Below are 19,693 nucleotides of genomic sequence, written 5' to 3' on the forward strand. Positions count from 1 at the left end.
AGTGTAGAGCAGGGATGGGGAACCTTCGGCCCTCCAGCTGTTGTTGAACTACACATCCCAGCATGCCCTGCAACAGTTTTTGCATGTCCAAATAGCAAAATTGTTGCAAGGCATGCTGGTATGTGTAGTTCAACAACAGCTGGAGAGCCGAAGGTTCCCCATCCCTGGTGTAGAGGGAGGGGAGTGACCTCTCAACCTGGCAAATGCTGCATCCAATATACTAGTATAGAATAGGAAAGGGCATTTCCAGGGATACAAACTTCCAGAAACCAAACTTTAAAACCAGGGAGTATCCTAACAAGAAAGGCAAAAACATTTTTTTGCATTTAGAAAAATACAGATTTGTATTTAGCACAAACACCCCGAGAAATAATGCTTGCTTGTGATAAAGACAAGTCTTTCTGCATTTTATTAAATTCTAGAGTGACAGCCATTTGTTTTAAATGTATATCTCTATGCACACATGTGGAATATAAACACCACGCCCAGCCTCCCTCACTACTGCTACAGACTATTAGAGGGGAGTGTAACCTCACCAAGGTCACGGTGAGTACAATAACAGCAATAATATGCATGCCCCTGTGAGGAAGATAAATCAGCCAAAGCAAACAATTAGTCAACTACTTTGAGATGTATTGGGAGGAGATTTGAAAGACATGGAGGTAGTCATCGGTTTACTACTCCATATTTCACTGATCAAATTATCTTTATAGGACATCATTACGTAATAGATATACTGTATGCCAGCAGAATCTATACATACACTGACATTTATATGTAGTGTATAAAGCCACACTGCACTACAGTAGCTAGGCGTTGCACATGCAGTCACACTGTACTACAGTAGCTAGGCGCTGCACATACAGCCACGCTGCACTACAGTAGCTAGGCGCTGCACGTACAGCCACGCTGCACTACAGTAGCTAGGCGTTGCACATGCAGTCACACTGTACTACAGTAGCTAGGCGCTGCACATACAGCCACGCTGCACTACAGTAGCTAGGCGCTGCACATACAGCCACGCTGCACTACAGTAGCTAGGCGCTGCACATACAGCCACGCTGCACTACAGTAGCTAGGCGCTGCACATACAGCCACGCTGCACTACAGTAGCTAGGCGCTGCACATACAGCCACACTGCACTACAGTAGCTAGGCGCTGCGCATACAGCCACGCTGCACTACAGTAGCTAGGCGCTGCACGTACAGCCACGCTGCACTACAGTAGCTAGGCGCTGCACATACAGCCACGCTGCACTACAGTAGCTAGGCGCTGCACATACAGCCACGCTGCACTACAGTAGCTAGGCGCTGCACATACAGCCACGCTGCACTACAGTAGCTAGGCGCTGCACATACAGCCACACTGCACTACAGTAGCTAGGCGCTGCGCATACAGCCACGCTGCACTACAGTAGCTAGGCGCTGCACGTACAGCCACGCTGCACTACAGTAGCTAGGCGCTGCACATACAGCCACGCTGCACTACAGTAGCTAGGCGCTGCACATACAGCCACGCTGCACTACAGTAGCTAGGCGCTGCACATACAGCCACGCTGCACTACAGTAGCTAGGCGCTGCACATACAGCCACACTGCACTACAGTAGCTAGGCGCTGCACATACAGCCACGCTGCACTACAGTAGCTAGGCGCTGCACATACAGCCACGCTGCACTACAGTAGCTAGGCGCTGCACATACAGCCACGCTGCACTACAGTAGTTAGGCGCTGCACATACAGCCACGCTGCACATAGTCACACTGTACTACAGTAGTTAGGCACTGCACATACAGCCACACTACACTAGTTAGGCACTGCACATACAGCCACGCTGCACATAGTCACACTGTACTACAGTAGTTAGGCACTACGCATACAGCCACACTACACTAGTTAGGCACTGCACATACAGCCACGCTGCACATACAGTCACACTGTACTACAATAGTTAGGCACTGCGCATACAGCCACACTACAGTAGTTAGGCACTGCACATACAGCCACACTGCACACACAGTCACACTGTACTACAGTAGTTAGGCACTGCGCATACAGCCACGCTACTCTACAGTAGTTAGGCACTGCGCATACAGCCAAAGCTGCACATACAGTCACACTGTACTACAGTACAGTAGCTAGGCGCCGCGTATACAGCCACGCTGCACTACAGCACAGTAGCACACAGCATATACAGCCATATCATACATTACGGTGCATAAGAGCCGTAATGTATGAGTATTGGTTTCCCAACTTCCCAAGCACCAATGCATAGCACATCTGAGTCAGATACGGACATCATTCCCAGGTCAGCTCACACCATGTGGTCAACACAGAAAACGGTCACTGTCGGTGGGAAGAGCTGACCGGGAGCGAGGCACCAAGCGGCGGGAAGCCGGTAACCTGAGCGACTCCTCACCTGTCCGGTCGCCGCCACCTCCCGCCTCACCTGTACCCTAGCGGCGCTGCCGGCAACCAATCAGATTCCCGTCCTGGATCATGTGACGTGCAGCAGCTCAAAGAGGGCAGCGGAAGTGTCGTTACAGGAAGCGCCTCTTGTTTACAGCCCTCAGCTGCCAGGAGTGAAGAGCGGAGACTGAGAGAGGATGGTGTGTGACAATTGTGAGTACGCCTTATCCAACTGCCTGGCCTCGGAATGCTGGGACCAGTAGTAGCACTTTAGCAGTTAGACTCGAGTCACAGGTTGCTAAATCCTGACGATATTATATATACAGTCATGAGAGTAGGGATCATCAATTTCTCATTACAGGACGAGTACCTATGAGCAAAAAAAATAATAATATATATACACTGTGTGTGTGGGCTTACCATACTATCCCTTTAAACTAGGACACTAGTGAATTACACATGTTCTGTGGCTGGCTTAATTCAAGCCTTTATTTTACCTGGGTTTAATCACGAGGCTGAAGTTAGCTTCTTATTCGGCCAGCTTCTTATTCACTTCTTATTCGGCTCCAGCTTCTTATTCGCTTATTCAGAAATTATTATATTAAAATAAAATAAATAAGGATAGATCACTAAGTTAACATTGCATAAACTTCAAATAGTGTCCCTTACACCAATTTACATGACATTTTGCATTAAACAAAAATGATTTAGGCATGAAAATGGTGGTAAAGCGGGCATAGACACCAGAAATCATCATTTTGAATAAGAAGCTGTAGCTGTGCAAGGGTTAAACAGCGTTGGTCAACAGATTTTACACTTGAAACCCACACAGGGTGGTCACTTGCATATCACCCACATGCAACTTGCCTTGACCAACAAGCATTTGGGCATGAAAATGGTGGTAAAGCGGGCACAGACACCAGATTTCATCATTTTGAATAAGAAGCTGTAGTTTTGCAAGGGTTAAACAGCGTTGGTCAAAAGATTTGATACTTGAAACTCACACAGGGTGGTCACTTACATATCACCCACTTGCAATTTGCCTTGACCAACAAGCATTTGGGCATGAAAACGGTGGTAAAGCGGGCACAGACACCAGAAATCATCATTTTGAATAAGAAGCTGTAGCTGTGCAAGGGTTAAACAGCGTTGGTCAACAGATTTGACACTTGAAACTCAAACAGGTTGGTCACTTACATGTCACCCACTTGCAGTTTGTCTTGACCAACAAGCATTTGGGCATGAAAATGGTGGTAAAGCGGGCACAGACACCAGAAATCATCATTTTGAATAAGAAGCTGTAGCTGTGCAGGGGGTTATACAGCGTTGGTCAAAAGATTTGACACTTGAAACTCACACAGGGTGGTCACTTACATATCACCCACTTGCAAGTTGCCTTGACCAACAAGCATTTGGGCATGAAAATGGTGGTAAAACGGGCACAGACACCAGATTTCATCATTTTGAATAAGAAGCTGTAGCTGTGCAAGGGTTAAATAGCGTTGGTCAACAGATTTGACACTTGAAACCCACACAGGGTGGTCACTTGCATATCACCCACATGCAATTTGCCTTGACCAACAAGCATTTGGGCATGAAAATGGTGGTAAAGCGGGCACAGACACCAGATTTCATCATTTTGAATAAGAAGCTGTAGTTCTGCAAGGGTTAAACAGCGTTGGTCAAAAGATTTGATACTTGAATCTCACACAGGGTGGTCACTTACATATCACCCACTTGCAATTTGCCTTGACCAACAAGCATTTGGGCATGAAAACGTAGGTAAAGCGGGCACAGACACCAGAAATCATCATTTTGAATAAGAAGCTGTAGCTGTGCAAGGGTTAAACAGCGTTGGTCAACAGATTTGACACTTGAAACCTACACAGGGTGGTCACTTGCATATCACCCACATGCAATTTGACTTGACCAACAAGCATTTGGGCATGAAAATGGTGGTAAAGCGGGCACAGACACCAGATTTCATAATTTTGAATAAGAAGCTGTAGCTGTGCAAGGGTTAAACAGCGTTAGTCAAAAGATTTGACACTAGAAACTCACACAGGGTGGTCATTTACATATCACCCACTTGCAATTTGCCTTGACCAACAAGCATTTGGGCATGAAAATGGTGGTAAAGCGGGCACAGACACCAGAAATCATCATTTTGAATAAGAAGCTGTAGCTGTGCAAGGGTTAAACAGCGTTGGTCAACAGATTTGACACTTGAAACCCACACAGGGTGGTCACTTACATATCACCCACTTGCAAGTTGCCTTGACCAACAAGCATTTGGGCATGAAAACGGTGGTAAAGCGGGCACAGACACCAGAAATCATCATTTTGAATAAGAAGCTGTAGTTGTGCAAGGGTTAAACAGCGTTGGTCAAAAGATTTGACACTTGAAACCCACACAGGGTGGTCACTTGCATATCACCCACATGCAATTTGACTTGACCAACAAGCATTTGGGCATGAAAATGGTGGTAAAGCGGGCACAGACACCAGATTTCATAATTTTGAATAAGAAGCTGTAGTTCTGCAAGGGTTAAACAGCGTTGGTCAACAGATTTGACACTTGAAACCCACACAGGGTGGTCACTTACATATCACCCACATGCAATTTACATTGACCAACAAGCATTTGGGCATGGAAATGGTGGTAAAGCGGGCACAGACACCAGATTTCATCATTTTGAATAAGAAGCTGTAGCTGTGCAAGGGTTAAACAGCGTTGGTCAACAGATTTGACACTTGAAACTCAAACAGGTTGGTCACTTACATATCACCCACTTGCAATTTGCCTTGACCAACAAGCATTTGGGCATGAAAACGGTGGTAAAGCGGGCACAGACACCAGATTTCATCATTTTGAATAAGAAGCTGTAGTTTTGCATAGTGATGATCGGGTTCGATTCCTCGTAATCCGAACCCCCCCCCCCCCCCCCCCCCCTCCCAGTGCAGTGTTTTGCTGACCAGTGACCACCAGTATTATACGTTCTCTGCCTGAAAAATGCTCCATATCTGTGCTCAGTGTGCTGCAAATATCTATATATTTGTGCTGCAAATATCCATCCATACCTGTGGTGCATTTTAAGTTTTTGTGCGCAGTGTATGTATATATATATATATATATATATATATATATATATATATATATATATATATATATATATATATATATATATATATATATATATATATTAGTAGGACAGTGCATAATTTTGCTGACCACCAGTATATAATATATAGCAGTACAGTAGGCCACTGCTCTACCTACCTCTGTGTCGTCAAGTATACTATCCATCCATACCTGTGGTGCATTTCAGTTTTTGTGCGCAGTATATATGTAGTAGTAGGACAGTGCATCATTTTGCTGACCACCAGTATATAATATATAGCAGTACGGTACAATAGGCCACTGCTCTACCTACCTCTGTGTCGTCAAGTATACTAGCCATCCATACCTGTGGTGCATTTAAGTTTTTGTGCGCAGTATATATAGTAGTAAGCCATTGCTATTGATATATTACTGGCATATAATTCCACACATTAAAAAAATGGAGAACAAAAATGTGGAGGGTAAAATAGGGAAAGATCAAGATCCACTTCCACCTCGTGCTGAAGCTGCTGCCACTAGTCATGGCCGAGACGATGAAATGCCATCAACGTCGTCTGCCAAGGCCGATGACCAATGCCATAGTAGAGAGCATGTAAAATCCAAAAAAATAAAGTTCAGTAAAATTACCCAAAAATCTAAATCAAAATCGTCTGAGGAGAAGCGTAAACTTGCCAATGTGCCATTTACGACACGGAGTGGCAAGGAACGGCTGAGGGCCTGGCCTATGTTCATGGCTAGTGGTTCAGCTTCACATGAGGATGGAAGCACTCATCCTCTCGCTAGAAAACTGCAGTGCCACTCATAGACGGGCCAGGTGTTTGTGTCGGCCACTTGGGTCGCTTAGCTTAGCCATCCAGCGACCTTGGTGCACCTCTTTTTTCTCTATCGTCCTAGTGGATGCTGGGGTTCCTGAAAGGACCATGGGGAATAGCGGCTCCGCAGGAGACAGGGCACAAAAGTAAAGCTTTCCGATCAGGTGGTGTGCACTGGCTCCTCCCCCTATGACCCTCCTCCAAGCCAGTTAGATTTTTGTGCCCGGCCGAGAAGGGTGCAATCTAGGTGGCTCTCCTAAAGAGCTGCTTAGAGAAAGTTTAGCTTAGGTTTTTTATTTTACAGTGAGTCCTGCTGGCAACAGGATCACTGCAACGAGGGACTTAGGGGAGAAGAAGTGAACTCACCTGCGTGCAGGATGGATTGGCTTCTTGGCTACTGGACATCAGCTCCAGAGGGACGATCACAGGTACAGCCTGGATGGTCACCGGAGCCTCGCCGCCGGCCCCCTTGCAGATGCTGAAACATGAAGAGGTCCAGAATCGGCGGCAGAAGACTCCTCAGTCTTCTAAAGGTAGCGCACAGCACTGCAGCTGTGCGCCATTTTCCTCTCAGCACACTTCACACGGCAGTCACTGAGGGTGCAGGGCGCTGGGAGGGGAGCGCCCTGGGAGGCAAATGAAAACCTATTTGGCTAAAAAATACCTCACATATAGCCTCCGGGGCTATATGGAGATATTTAACCCCTGCCAGAATACACTAAAGAGCGGGAGACGAGCCCGCCGGAAAAGGGGCGGGGCCTATCTCCTCAGCACACAGCGCCATTTTCCTTACACAGCTCCGCTGGTCAGGACGGCTCCCAGGTCTCTCCCCTGCACTGCACTACAGAAACAGGGTAAAACAAGAGAGGGGGGGCAAAATAGTGGCAAAAATTATATTATAAAAGCAGCTATACAGGGAGCACTTATTATAAGGCTATCCCTGTCATATATAGCGCTTTTGGTGTGTGCTGGCAAACTCTCCCTCTGTCTCCCCAAAGGGCTAGTGGGGTCCTGTCTTCGTTAAGAGCATTCCCTGTGTGTCTGCTGTGTGTCGGTACGTGTGTGTCGACATGTATGAGGACGATATTGGTGTGGAGGCGGAGCAATTGCCAAATATGGGGATGTCACCTCCTAGGGGGTCGACACCAGAATGGATGCCTTTATTTATGGAATTACGGGATAGTGTCAACACGCTAAAGCAGTCGTTTGACGACATGAGACGGCCGGACAATCAGTTAGTGCCTGTCCAGGCGCCTCAAACACCGTCAGGGGCTGTAAAACGCCCTTTGCCTCAGTCGGTCGACACAGACCCAGACACAGGCACTGATTCCAGTGGCGACGGTGACGAATCAACCGTATTTTCCAGTAGGGCCACACGTTATATGATTTTGGCAATGAAGGAGGAGTTACATTTAGCTGATACTACAGGTACCACTAAACAGGGTATTATGTGGGGTGTGAAAAAACTACCTATAGTTTTTCCTGAATCAGAAGAACTAAATGATGTATGTGATGAAGCGTGGGTTGCCCCCGATAAAAAGATGCTAATTTCAAAGAAGTTATTAGCTTTATACCCTTTCCCGTCAGAGGTTAGGGCGCGCTGGGAAACACCTCCTAGGGTGGATAAGGCGCTCACACGCTTATCTAAACAAGTGGCGTTACCCTCTCCTGAGACGGCCGCACTTAAAGATCCAACAGATAGGAGGATGGAACATATCCAAAAAAGTATATACACACATACAGGTGTTATACTACGACCAGCTATAGCGTCAGCCTGGATGTGCAGTGCTGGAGTAGTTTGGTCAGAGTCCCTGATTGAAAATATTGATACCCTGGATAGGGACAATGTTTTACTGTCTTTAGAGCAAATAAAGGATGCATTTCTTTATATGCGTGATGCACAGAGGGATATCTGCACACTGGCATCACGGGTAAGTGCTATGTCCATTTCGGCCAGAAGAAGTTTATGGACGCGACAGTGGTCAGGCGATGCGGACTCAAAACGGCATATGGAAGTTTTGCCGTATAAAGGGGAGGAGTTATTTGGAGTCGGTCTATCAGATTTGGTGGCCACGGCTACAGCCGGGAAATCCACCTTTTTACCTCAAGCTACTCCCCAACAGAAAAAGACACCGACTTTTCAACCGCAGCCCTTTCGTTCCTTTAAAAACAAGAGAGCAAAGGGATATTCATATCTGCCACGAGGCAGAGGAAGGGGGAAGAGACACCAACAGGCAGCTCCTTCCCAGGAACAGAAGCCCTCCTCCGCTTCTACAAAAGCCTCAGCATGACGCTGGGGCTTCTCAAGCGGACTCGGGGACGGTGGGCGGTCGTCTCAAGAATTTCAGCGCGCAGTGGGCTCACTCGCAGGTAGATCCCTGGATCCTGCAGATAATATCTCAGGGGTACAGGTTGGAACTAGAGACAGATCCGCCTCGCCGTTTCCTGAAGTCTGCTTTACCAACGTCCCCCTCCGAAAGGGAGACGGTTTTGGAAGCCATTCACAAGCTGTACTCTCAGCAGGTGATAGTCAAGGTACCTCTTCTACAACAGGGAAAGGGGTATTATTCCACTCTATTTGTGGTACCGAAGCCGGACGGCTCGGTAAGACCTATTCTAAATCTGAAGTCCTTGAACCTGTACATAAAGAAGTTCAAGTTCAAAATGGAGTCACTCAGAGCAGTGATAGCGAACCTGGAAGAAGGGGACTTTATGGTGTCCTTGGACATCAAGGATGCGTACCTCCACGTTCCAATTTACCCCTCACACCAGGGGTACCTCAGGTTCGTTGTACAAAACTGTCACTATCAGTTTCAGACGCTGCCGTTCGGATTGTCCACGGCACCTCTGGTCTTTACAAAGGTAATGGCCGAGATGATGATTCTTCTTCGAAGAAAAGGCGTATTAATTATCCCATACTTGGACGATCTCCTAATAAGGGCAAGGTCGAGAGAACAGCTAGAGAGGGGATTAGCACTGTCTCAAGAAGTGCTAAAACAGCACGGCTGGATTCTGAATATTCCAAAATCCCAGTTAATGCCGACAACTCGTCTGCTGTTCCTAGGGATGATTCTGGACACGGTTCAGAAAAAGGTTTTTCTCCCGGAGGAAAAAGCCAAGGAGTTGTCCGAGCTTGTCAGGAACCTCCTAAAACCAGGAAAGGTGTCTGTACATCAATGCACAAGAGTCCTGGGAAAAATGGTGGCTTCATACGAAGCAATTCCATTCGGCAGATTCCATGCACGAATTTTCCAGAGGGATCTGTTAGACAAATGGTCAGGGTCGCATCTTCAGATGCACCAGCGGATAACCCTGTCTCCAAGGACAAGGGTATCTCTTCTGTGGTGGTTGCAGAGTGCTCATCTATTGGAGGGCCGCAGATTCGGCATACAGGATTGGATCCTGGTGACCACGGACGCCAGCCTGAGAGGCTGGGGAGCAGTCACACAAGGAAGAAACTTCCAGGGAGTGTGGACGAGCCTGGAAACGTCTCTTCACATAAACATTCTGGAACTAAGAGCAATCTACAATGCTCTAAGCCAGGCAGAACCTCTGCTTCAAGGAAAACCGGTGTTGATCCAGTCGGACAACATCACGGCAGTCGCCCATGTAAACAGACAGGGCGGCACAAGAAGCAGGAGTGCAATGGCAGAAGCTGCAAGGATTCTTCGCTGGGCAGAGAATCATGTGATAGCACTGTCAGCAGTGTTCATCCCGGGAGTGGACAACTGGGAAGCAGACTTCCTCAGCAGACACGACCTTCACCCGGGAGAGTGGGGACTTCATCCGGAAGTCTTCCACATGCTGGTAACCCGTTGGGAAAGACCAATGGTGGACATGATGGCGTCTCGCCTCAACAAAAAACTGGACAGGTATTGCGCCAGGTCAAGAGATCCGCAGGCAATAGCTGTGGACGCGCTGGTAACGCCTTGGGTGTACCAGTCGGTGTATGTGTTTCCTCCTCTGCCTCTCATACCAAAAGTATTGAGAATTATACGGCAAAGAGGCGTAAGAACGATACTAGTGGTTCCGGATTGGCCAAGAAGGACTTGGTACCCGGAACTTCAAGAGATGACCACGGAAGATCCGTGGCCTCTACCTCTAAGGAGGGACTTGCTTCAGCAGGGTCCCTGTCTGTTTCAAGACTTACCGCGGCTGCGTTTGACGGCATGGCGGTTGAACGCCGGATCCTAAAGGAAAAAGGCATGCCGGAAGAAGTCATTCCTACTTTGATTAAAGCAAGGAAGGAAGTAACCGTGCAACACTATCACCGCATTTGGCGAAGATATGTTGCGTGGTGCGAGGATCGGAGTGCTCCGACGGAGGAATTTCAACTGGGTCGATTCCTACATTTCCTGCAATCAGGATTGTCTATGGGTCTCAAATTGGGATCTATTAAGGTTCAAATTTCGGCCCTGTCGATTTTCTTTCAAAAAGAATTGGCTTCAGCTCCTGAAGTCCAGACTTTTGTTAAGGGAGTGCTGCATATACAGCCTCCTGTGGTGCCTCCCAGTGGCACCGTGGGATCTCAATGTGGTTTTGGAATTTCTAAAATCTCATTGGTTTGAACCACTAAAAAAGGTGGATTTAAAATATCTCACATGGAAAGTGACCATGTTACTAGCCCTGGCTTCGGCCAGGAGAGTGTCAGAACTGGCAGCTTTATCTTACAAAAGCCCATATCTGATTTTCCATTCGGACAGGGCAGAACTGCGGACTCGTCCGCATTTTCTCCCTAAGGTGGTGTCAGCATTTCATCTGAACCAGCCTATTGTAGTGCCTGCGGCTACAAGTGACTTGGAGGACTCCAAGTTACTGGACGTTGTCAGAGCATTAAAAATATATATTGCAAGGACAGCTGGAGTCAGAAAATCTGACTCGTTGTTTATATTGTATGCACCCAACAAGATGGGTGCTCCTGCGTCTAAGCAGACGATTGCTCGTTGGATCTGTAGCACAATCCAACTTGCACATTCTGTGGCAGGCCTGCCACAGCCTAAATCTGTAAAGGCCCACTCCACAAGGAAGGTGGGCTCATCTTAGGCGGCTGCCCGAGGGGTCTCGGCATTACAACTTTGCCGAGCAGCTACGTGGTCAGGGGAGAACACGTTTGTAAAATTTTACAAATTTGATACTCTGGCTAAGGAGGACCTGGAGTTCTCTCATTCGGTGCTGCAGAGTCATCCGCACTCTCCCGCCCGTTTGGGAGCTTTGGTATAATCCCCATGGTCCTTTCAGGAACCCCAGCATCCACTAGGACGATAGAGAAAATAAGAATTTACTTACCGATAATTCTATTTCTCGGAGTCCGTAGTGGATGCTGGGCGCCCATCCCAAGTGCGGATTATCTGCAATAATTGTACATAGTTATTGTTAACTAATTCGGGTTATTGTTTAGGAAGCCATCTTTCAGAGGCTCCTCTGTTATCATACTGTTAACTGGGTTTGATCACAAGTTGTACGGTGTGATTGGTGTGGCTGGTATGAGTCTTGCCCGGGATTCAAAATTCCTCCCTTATTGTGTACGCTCGTCCGGGCACAGTACCTAACTGGCTTGGAGGAGGGTCATAGGGGGAGGAGCCAGTGCACACCACCTGATCGGAAAGCTTTACTTTTGTGCCCTGTCTCCTGCGGAGCCGCTATTCCCCATGGTCCTTTCAGGAACCCCAGCATCCACTACGGACTCCGAGAAATAGAATTATCGGTAAGTAAATTCTTATTTTTCTTTGCATCATGTGCTGTTTGGGGACAATTTTTTTTAATCTGCCATCCTGTCTGACACTGCAGTGCCACTCCTAGATGGGCCAGGTGTTTGTGTCAGCCACCTGGGTCGCTTAGCTTAATCACACAGCTACCTCATTGCGCCTCTTTTTTTTTTCTTTGCATCATGTTTGGTGGACAATTTTTGGGGACAATTTTTATAATCTGCCATCCTGTCTGACACTGCAGTGCCACTCCTAGATGGGCCAGGTGTTTGTGTCGGCCACTTGGGTCGCTTAGCTCAGTCATCCAGCGACCTCGGTTTCAAATTTTAGGACTAAAAATAATATTGTGAGGTGTTCAGAATAGACTGGAAATGAGTGGAAATTATGGTTATTGAGGTTAATAATACTATGGGATCAAAATTACCCCCAAATTCTATGATTTAAGCTGTTTTTGAGGGTTTGTTTGTAAAAAAACACCCGAATCCAAAACACACCGGAATCCGACAAAAAAATTTCAGGGAGGTTTTGCAAAAACGCGTCCGAATCCAAAACAAGGCCGCGGAACCGAATCCAAAACACAAAACCCGAAAAATTTCCGGTGCACATCACAGCACAACTACAGCTTCTTTATTCAAAATGATGAAATCTGGTGTCTGTGCCCGCTTTACCACCATTTTCATGCCCAAATGCTTGTTGGTCAAGGCAAATTGCATGTGGGTGATATGTAAGTGACAACCCTGTGTGAGTTTCAAGTGTCAAATCTTTTGACCAACACTGTTTAACCCTTGCACAACTACAGCTTCTTATTCAAAATGATGAAATCTGGTGTCTGTGCCCGCTTTACCACCATTTTCATGCCCAAATGCTTGTTGGTCAAGGCAAATTGCATGTGGGTGATATGTAAGTGACCACCCTGTGTGGGTTTCAAGTGTCAAATCTGTTGACCAACGCTGTTTAACCCTTGCAGAACTACAGCTTCTTATTCAAAATGATGAAATCTGGTGTCTGTGCCCGCTTTACCACCATTTTCATGCCCAAATGCTTGTTGGTCAAGGCAAATTGCATGTGGGTGATATGTAAGTGACCACCCTGTGTGGGTTTCAAGTGTCAAATCTGTTGACCAACGCTGTTTAACCCTTGCAGAACTACAGCTTCTTATTCAAAATGATGAAATCTGGTGTCTGTGCCCGCTTTACCACCATTTCCATGCCCAAATGCTTGTTGGTCAATGCAAATTGCATGTGGGTGATATGTAAGTGACCACCCTGTGTGGGTTTCAAGTGTCAAATCTGTTGACCAACGCTGTTTAACCCTTGCACAGCTACAGCTTCTTATTCAAAATGATGAAATCTGGTGTCTGTGCCCGCTTTACCACCATTTTCATGCCCAAATGCTTGTTGGTCAAGGCAAATTGCATGTGGGTGATATGTAAGTGACCACCCTGTGTGGGTTTCAAGTGTCAAATCTGTTGACCAACGCTGTTTAACCCTTGCACAGCTACAGCTTCTTATTCAAAATGATGAAATCTGGTGTCTGTGCCCGCTTTACCACCATTTTCATGCCCAAATGCTTGTTGGTCAAGGCAAATTGCATGTGGGTGATATGTAAGTGACCACCCTGTGTGGGTTTCAAGTGTCAAATCTGTTGACCAACGCTGTTTAACCTTTGCAGAACTACAGCTTCTTATTCAAAATGATGAAATCTGGTGTCTGTGCCTGCTTTACCACCATTTCCATGCCCAAATGCTTGTTGGTCAAGGCAAATTGCATGTGGGTGATATGTAAGTGACCACCCTGTGTGGGTTTCAAGTGTCAAATCTGTTGACCAACGCTGTTTAACCCTTGCAGAACTACAGCTTCTTATTCAAAATGATGAAATCTGGTGTCTGTGCCCGCTTTACCACCATTTCCATGCCCAAATGCTTGTTGGTCAATGCAAATTGCATGTGGGTGATATGTAAGTGACCACCCTGTGTGGGTTTCAAGTGTCAAATCTGTTGACCAACGCTGTTTAACCCTTGCACAGCTACAGCTTCTTATTCAAAATGATGAAATCTGGTGTCTGTGCCCGCTTTACCACCATTTTCATGCCCAAATGCTTGTTGGTCAAGGCAAATTGCATGTGGGTGATATGTAAGTGACCACCCTGTGTGGGTTTCAAGTGTCAAATCTGTTGACCAACGCTGTTTAACCCTTGCAGAACTACAGCTTCTTATTCAAAATGATGAAATCTGGTGTCTGTGCCTGCTTTACCACCATTTCCATGCCCAAATGCTTGTTGGTCAAGGCAAATTGCATGTGGGTGATATGTAAGTGACCACCCTGTGTGGGTTTCAAGTGTCAAATCTGTTGACCAACGCTGTTTAACCCTTGCAGAACTACAGCTTCTTATTCAAAATGATGAAATCTGGTGTCTGTGCCCGCTTTACCACCATTTCCATGCCCAAATGCTTGTTGGTCAATGCAAATTGCATGTGGGTGATATGTAAGTGACCACCCTGTGTGGGTTTCAAGTGTCAAATCTGTTGACCAACGCTGTTTAACCCTTGCACAGCTACAGCTTCTTATTCAAAATGATGAAATCTGGTGTCTGTGCCCGCTTTACCACCATTTTCATGCCCAAATGCTTGTTGGTCAAGGCAAATTGCATGTGGGTGATATGTAAGTGACCACCCTGTGTGGGTTTCAAGTGTCAAATCTGTTGACCAACGCTGTTTCTCTATCGTCCTAAGTGGATGCTGGGGTTCCTGAAAGGACCATGGGGAATAGCGGCTCCGCAGGAGACAGGGCACAAAAGTAAAGCTTTTACAGGTCAGGTGGTGTGTACTGGCTCCTCCCCCTATGACCCTCCTCCAGACTCCAGTTAGATTTTTGTGCCCGGCCGAGAAGGGTGCAATTCTAGGTGGCTCTCATAAAGAGCTGCTTAGAGAGTTTAGCTTAGGTTTTTTATTTTACAGTGATTCCTGCTGGCAACAGGATCACTGCAACGAGGGACAGAGGGGAGAAGAAGTGAACTCACCTGCGTGCAGGATGGATTGGCTTCTTGGCTACTGGACATGAAGCTCCAGAGGGACGATCACAGGTACAGCCTGGATGGTCACCGGAGCCACGCCGCCGGCCCCCTCACAGATGCTGAAGCAAGAAGAGGTCCAGAATCGGCGGCTGAAGACTCCTGCAGTCTTCTTAAGGTAGCGCACAGCACTGCAGCTGTGCGCCATTTTCCTCTCAGCACACTTCACACGGCAGTCACTGAGGGTGCAGGGCGCTGGGAGGGGGGCGCCCTGGGAGGCAAATGAAAACCTTTAAAAAGGCTAAAAATACCTCACATATAGCCCCAGAGGCTATATGGAGATATTTACCCCTGCCTAAATGTACTAAATAGCGGGAGACGAGCCCGCCGGAAAAGGGGCGGGGCCTATCTCCTCAGCACACGGCGCCATTTTCTGTCACAGCTCCGCTGGTCAGGAAGGCTCCCAGGTCTCTCCCCTGCACTGCACTACAGAAACGGGGTATAACAGAGAGGGGGGGCAAAATAAATGGCAATATATCAATATAAAAGCAGCTATAAGGGAGCACTTAATCATAAGGCTATCCCTGTCATATATAGCGTTTTTTGGTGTGTGCTGGCAGACTCTCCCTCTGTCTCCCCAAAGGGCTAGTGGGTCCTGTCTTCGTATAGAGCATTCCCTGTGTGTCTGCTGTGTGTCGGTACGTGTGTGTCGACATGTTTGAGGACGTTATTGGTGTGGAGGCGGAGCAATTGCCAAATATGAGGATGTCACCTCCTAGGGGGTCGACACCAGAATGGATGCCTTTATTTGTGAAATTACGGGATAGCGTCAACTCGCTTAAGCAGTCGTTTGCCGACATGAGGCGGCCGGACACTCAATTAGTGCCTGTCCAGGCGCCTCAAACACCGTCAGGGGCTGTAAAACGCCCCTTGCCTCAGTCGGTCGACACAGACCCAGACACAGGCACTGATTCCGGTGGTGAAGGTGACGAATCAACCGTATTTTCCAGTAGGGCCACACGTTATATGATTTTGGCAATAAAGGAGATGTTACATTTAGCTGATACTACAGGTACCACTAAACAGGGTATTATGTGGGGTGTGAAAAAACTACCAGTAGTTTTTACCGAATCAGAAGAATTAAATGACGTGTGTGATGAAGCGTGGGGTGCCCCGATAAAAAACTGCTAATTTCAAAGAAGTTATTGGCTTTATACCCTTTCCCGCCAGAGGTTAGGGAGCGCTGGGAAACACCTCCTAGGGTGGACAAAGCGCTAACACGCTTATCAAAACAAGTGGCGTTACCCTCTCCTGAGACGGCCGCACTTAAAGATCCATCAGATAGGAGGATGGAAAATATCCAAAAAGGTATATACACACATGCAGGTGTTATACTACGACCAGCTATTGCGACTGCCTGGATGTGCAGTGCTGGGGTAGTTTGGTCAGAGTCCCTGATCGAAAATATTGATACCCTGGACGGGGACAATATTTTACTGTCGTTAGAACAAATAAAGGATGCATTTCTTTATATGCGTGATGCACAGAGAGATATCTGCACACTGGCATCACGGGTAAGTGCTATGTCCATTTCGGCCAGAAGAGCTTTATGGACACGACAGTGGACAGGCGATGCGTAGAGGAGTTATTTGGGGTCGGTCTATCGGATTTGGTGGCCACGGCTACGGCCGGGAAATCCACCTTTCTACCTCAAGTCACTCCCCAACAGAAAAAGGCACCGACTTTTCAACCGCAGCCCTTTCGTTCCTTTAAAAATAAGAGAGCAAAGGGCTATTCATATCTGCCACGAGGCAGAGGACGAGGGAAGAGACAGCAACAGGCAGCTCCTTCCCAGGAACAGAAGCCCTCCCCGGCTTCTACAAAAGCCTCAGCATGACGCTGGGGCTTCGCAAGCGGACTTGGGGGCGGTAGGCGGTCGTCTCAAGAATTACAGCGCGCAGTGGGCTCACTCGCAGGTAAATCCCTGGATCCTGCAGATAATATCTCAGGGGTACAGGTTGAAATTAGAGACAGAGCCACCTCGCCGTTTCCTGAAATCTGCTTTACCAACGTCCCCCTCAGAAAGGGAGACGGTTTTGGAAGCCATTCACAAGCTGTATTCTCAGCAGGTGATAGTCAAGGTACCTCTTCTACAACAAGGGAAGGGGTATTATTCCACTCTTTTTGTGGTACCGAAGCCGGATGGCTCGGTAAGGCCTATTCTAAATCTGAAGTCCTTGAACCTGTACATAAAGAAGTTCAAGTTCAAGATGGAGTCACTCAGAGCAGTGATAGCGAACCTGGAAGAAGGGGACTTTATGGTATCCTTGGACATCAAGGATGCGTATCTCCACGTTCCAATTACCCCTCACACCAGGGGTACCTCAGGTTCGTTGTACAAAACTGTCACTATCAGTTTCAGACGCTGCCGTTTGGTTTGTCCACGGCACCTCGGGTCTTTACAAAGGTAATGGCCGAGATAATATTTCTTCTTCGAAGAAAAGGCGTATTAATTATCCCATACTTGGACGATCTCCTAATAAGGGCAAGGTCCAGAGAACAGTTAGAGATGGGTTTAGCACTATCTCAAGAGGTGCTAAAGCAGCACGGATGGATTCTGAATATTCCAAAATCCCAATTAATGCCGACAACTCGTCTGCTGTTCCTGGGGATGATTCTGGACACAGTTCAGAAAAAGGTTTTTCTTCCCGAAGAAAAAGCCAAGGAGTTATCTGACCTGGTCAGGAACCTCCTAAAACCAGGAAAGGTGTCTGTACATCAATGCACAAGAGTCCTGGGAAAAAATGGTAGCTTCTTACGAAGCAATCCCTTTCGGCAGATTCCATGCAAAGGGATCTGTTGGACAAATGGTCAGGGTCGCATCTTCAGATGCACCTGAGGATAACCCTGTCGCCGAGGACAAGGGTATCCCTTCTGTGGTGGTTGCAGGAGGCTCATCTATTGGAGGGCCGCAGATTCGGCATGCAGGATTGGATCCTGGTGACCACGGATGCCAGCCTGAGAGGCTGGGGAGCAGTCACACAGGGAAGAAATTTCCAGGGAGTGTGGTCGAGCCTGAAAAAGTCTCTTCACATAAGCATTCTGGAACTAAGAGCAATCTACAATGCTCTAAGCCAGGCGGAACCTCTGCTTCAAGGAAGACCGGTGTTGATCCAGTCGGACAACATCACGGCAGTCGCCCATGTAAATAGACAGGGCGGCACAAGAAACAGGAGGGCAATGGCAGAAGCTGCCAGGATCCTTCGCTGGGCGGAGAATCACGTGATAGCACTGTCAGCAGTATTCATCCCGGGCGTGGACAACTGGGAAGCAGACTTCCTCAGCAGACACGACCTTCACCCGGGAGAGTGGGTACTTCATCCAGAAGTTTTCCACATGCTATTAAACCGTTGGGTAAAACCAATGGTGGACATGATGGCGTCTCGCCTCAACAAAACACTGGACAGGTATTGCGCCAGGTCAAGAGATCCGCAGGCAATAGCTGTGGACGCGTTGGTAACACCTTGGGTGTACCAGTCGGTATATGTGTTTCCTCCTCTGCCTCTCATACCAAAGGTATTGAGGATTATACGGCAAAGAGGAGTAAGACTAGTGGCTCCGGATTGGCCAAGAAGGACTTGGTACCCGGAACTTCAAGAGATGGTCACGGACGATCCGTGGCCTCTACTTCTGAGAAGGGACCTGCTTCAGCAGGGTCCTTGTCTTTTTCAAGACTTACCGCGGCTGCGTTTGACGGCATGGCGTTTGAATGCCAGATCCTAAAAGGAAAAGGCATTCCAGAAGAAGTCATTCCTACCTTGATAAAGGCAAGGAAGGAAGTCACCGCGAAGCATTATCGCCGTATTTGGCGAAAATATGTTGCGTGGTGCGAGCAGCGGAGTGCTCCGATGGAGGAATTTCAACTGGGTCGTTTTCCTACATTTCCTGCAATCAGGATTGTCTATGGGTCTCAAATTGGGATCTATTAAGGTTCAAATTTCGGCCCTATCAATATTCTTCCAAAAAGAATTGGCCTGAGTCCCTGAGGTCCAGATTTTTATCAAAGGAGTACTGCATATACAGCCTCCTGTGGTGCCTAAGGTGGCACCGTGGGATCTAAATGTAGTTTTAGATTTCCTCAAATCCAATTGGTTTGAACCACTAAAGAATGTGGATTTGAAATATCTCACATGAAAAGTGACTTTGTTACTGGCCCTGGCTTCGGCCGGGAGAGTATCTGAATTGGCGGCTTTGTTTTATAAAAGCCCTTATTTAATTTTCCATTCGACATAGGGCAGAGCTGCGGACGCGTCCGCATTTTCTCCCTAAGGTGGTATCAGCGTTTCACCTGAACCAGCCTATTGTAGTGCCTGCGGCTACTGACGACTTGAAGGACTCCAAGTTGTTGGACGTTGTCAGAGCCTTAAAAATATACATTTAAAGGACGGCTGGAGTCAGAAAATCTGACTCGCTGTTTATACTGTATGCACCCAACAAGTTGGGTGCACCTGCTTCTAAGCAGTCGATTGCTCGTTGGATTTGTAACAAAATTCAACTTGTACATTCTGTGGCAGGCCTGCCACAGCCTAAATCTGTTAAGGCCCATTCCGCAAGGAAGGTGGGCTCATCTTGGGCGGCTG

At 47.4% G+C, this 19,693-nt stretch overlaps 2 protein-coding genes across 5 annotated transcripts in view; one reads left to right on the forward strand and one right to left on the reverse strand.

Annotated features, from left to right (window-relative positions):
- PIGF (phosphatidylinositol glycan anchor biosynthesis class F) overlaps positions 1-2,581 on the reverse strand; it is a 75,075-nt gene extending 72,494 nt beyond the window's left edge. The window contains exon 1 of one of the 4 annotated variants that reach the window (XM_063918386.1): positions 2,447-2,581. The gene's annotated coding sequence lies outside the window, so the exon portion shown is untranslated. Of the gene's footprint in view, positions 1-2,294; positions 2,396-2,416 lie in introns of those variants that run through there. The other 3 variants (XM_063918384.1, XM_063918387.1, XM_063918385.1) reach the window with 3 other exon arrangements.
- The window catches only part of CRIPT (CXXC repeat containing interactor of PDZ3 domain), a 38,571-nt gene continuing 21,392 nt past the window's right edge, over positions 2,515-19,693 (forward strand). The window contains exon 1 of the mRNA XM_063918389.1: positions 2,515-2,619. Coding sequence (XP_063774459.1) covers positions 2,604-2,619 — 16 coding nt within the window. The 5' untranslated portion in view covers positions 2,515-2,603. The remainder of the gene's footprint in view (positions 2,620-19,693) is intronic.

This window comes from Pseudophryne corroboree, chromosome 4 (assembly GCF_028390025.1).
Source record: "Pseudophryne corroboree isolate aPseCor3 chromosome 4, aPseCor3.hap2, whole genome shotgun sequence".
In the NCBI taxonomy this organism is placed as follows: domain Eukaryota; kingdom Metazoa; phylum Chordata; class Amphibia; order Anura; family Myobatrachidae; genus Pseudophryne; species Pseudophryne corroboree.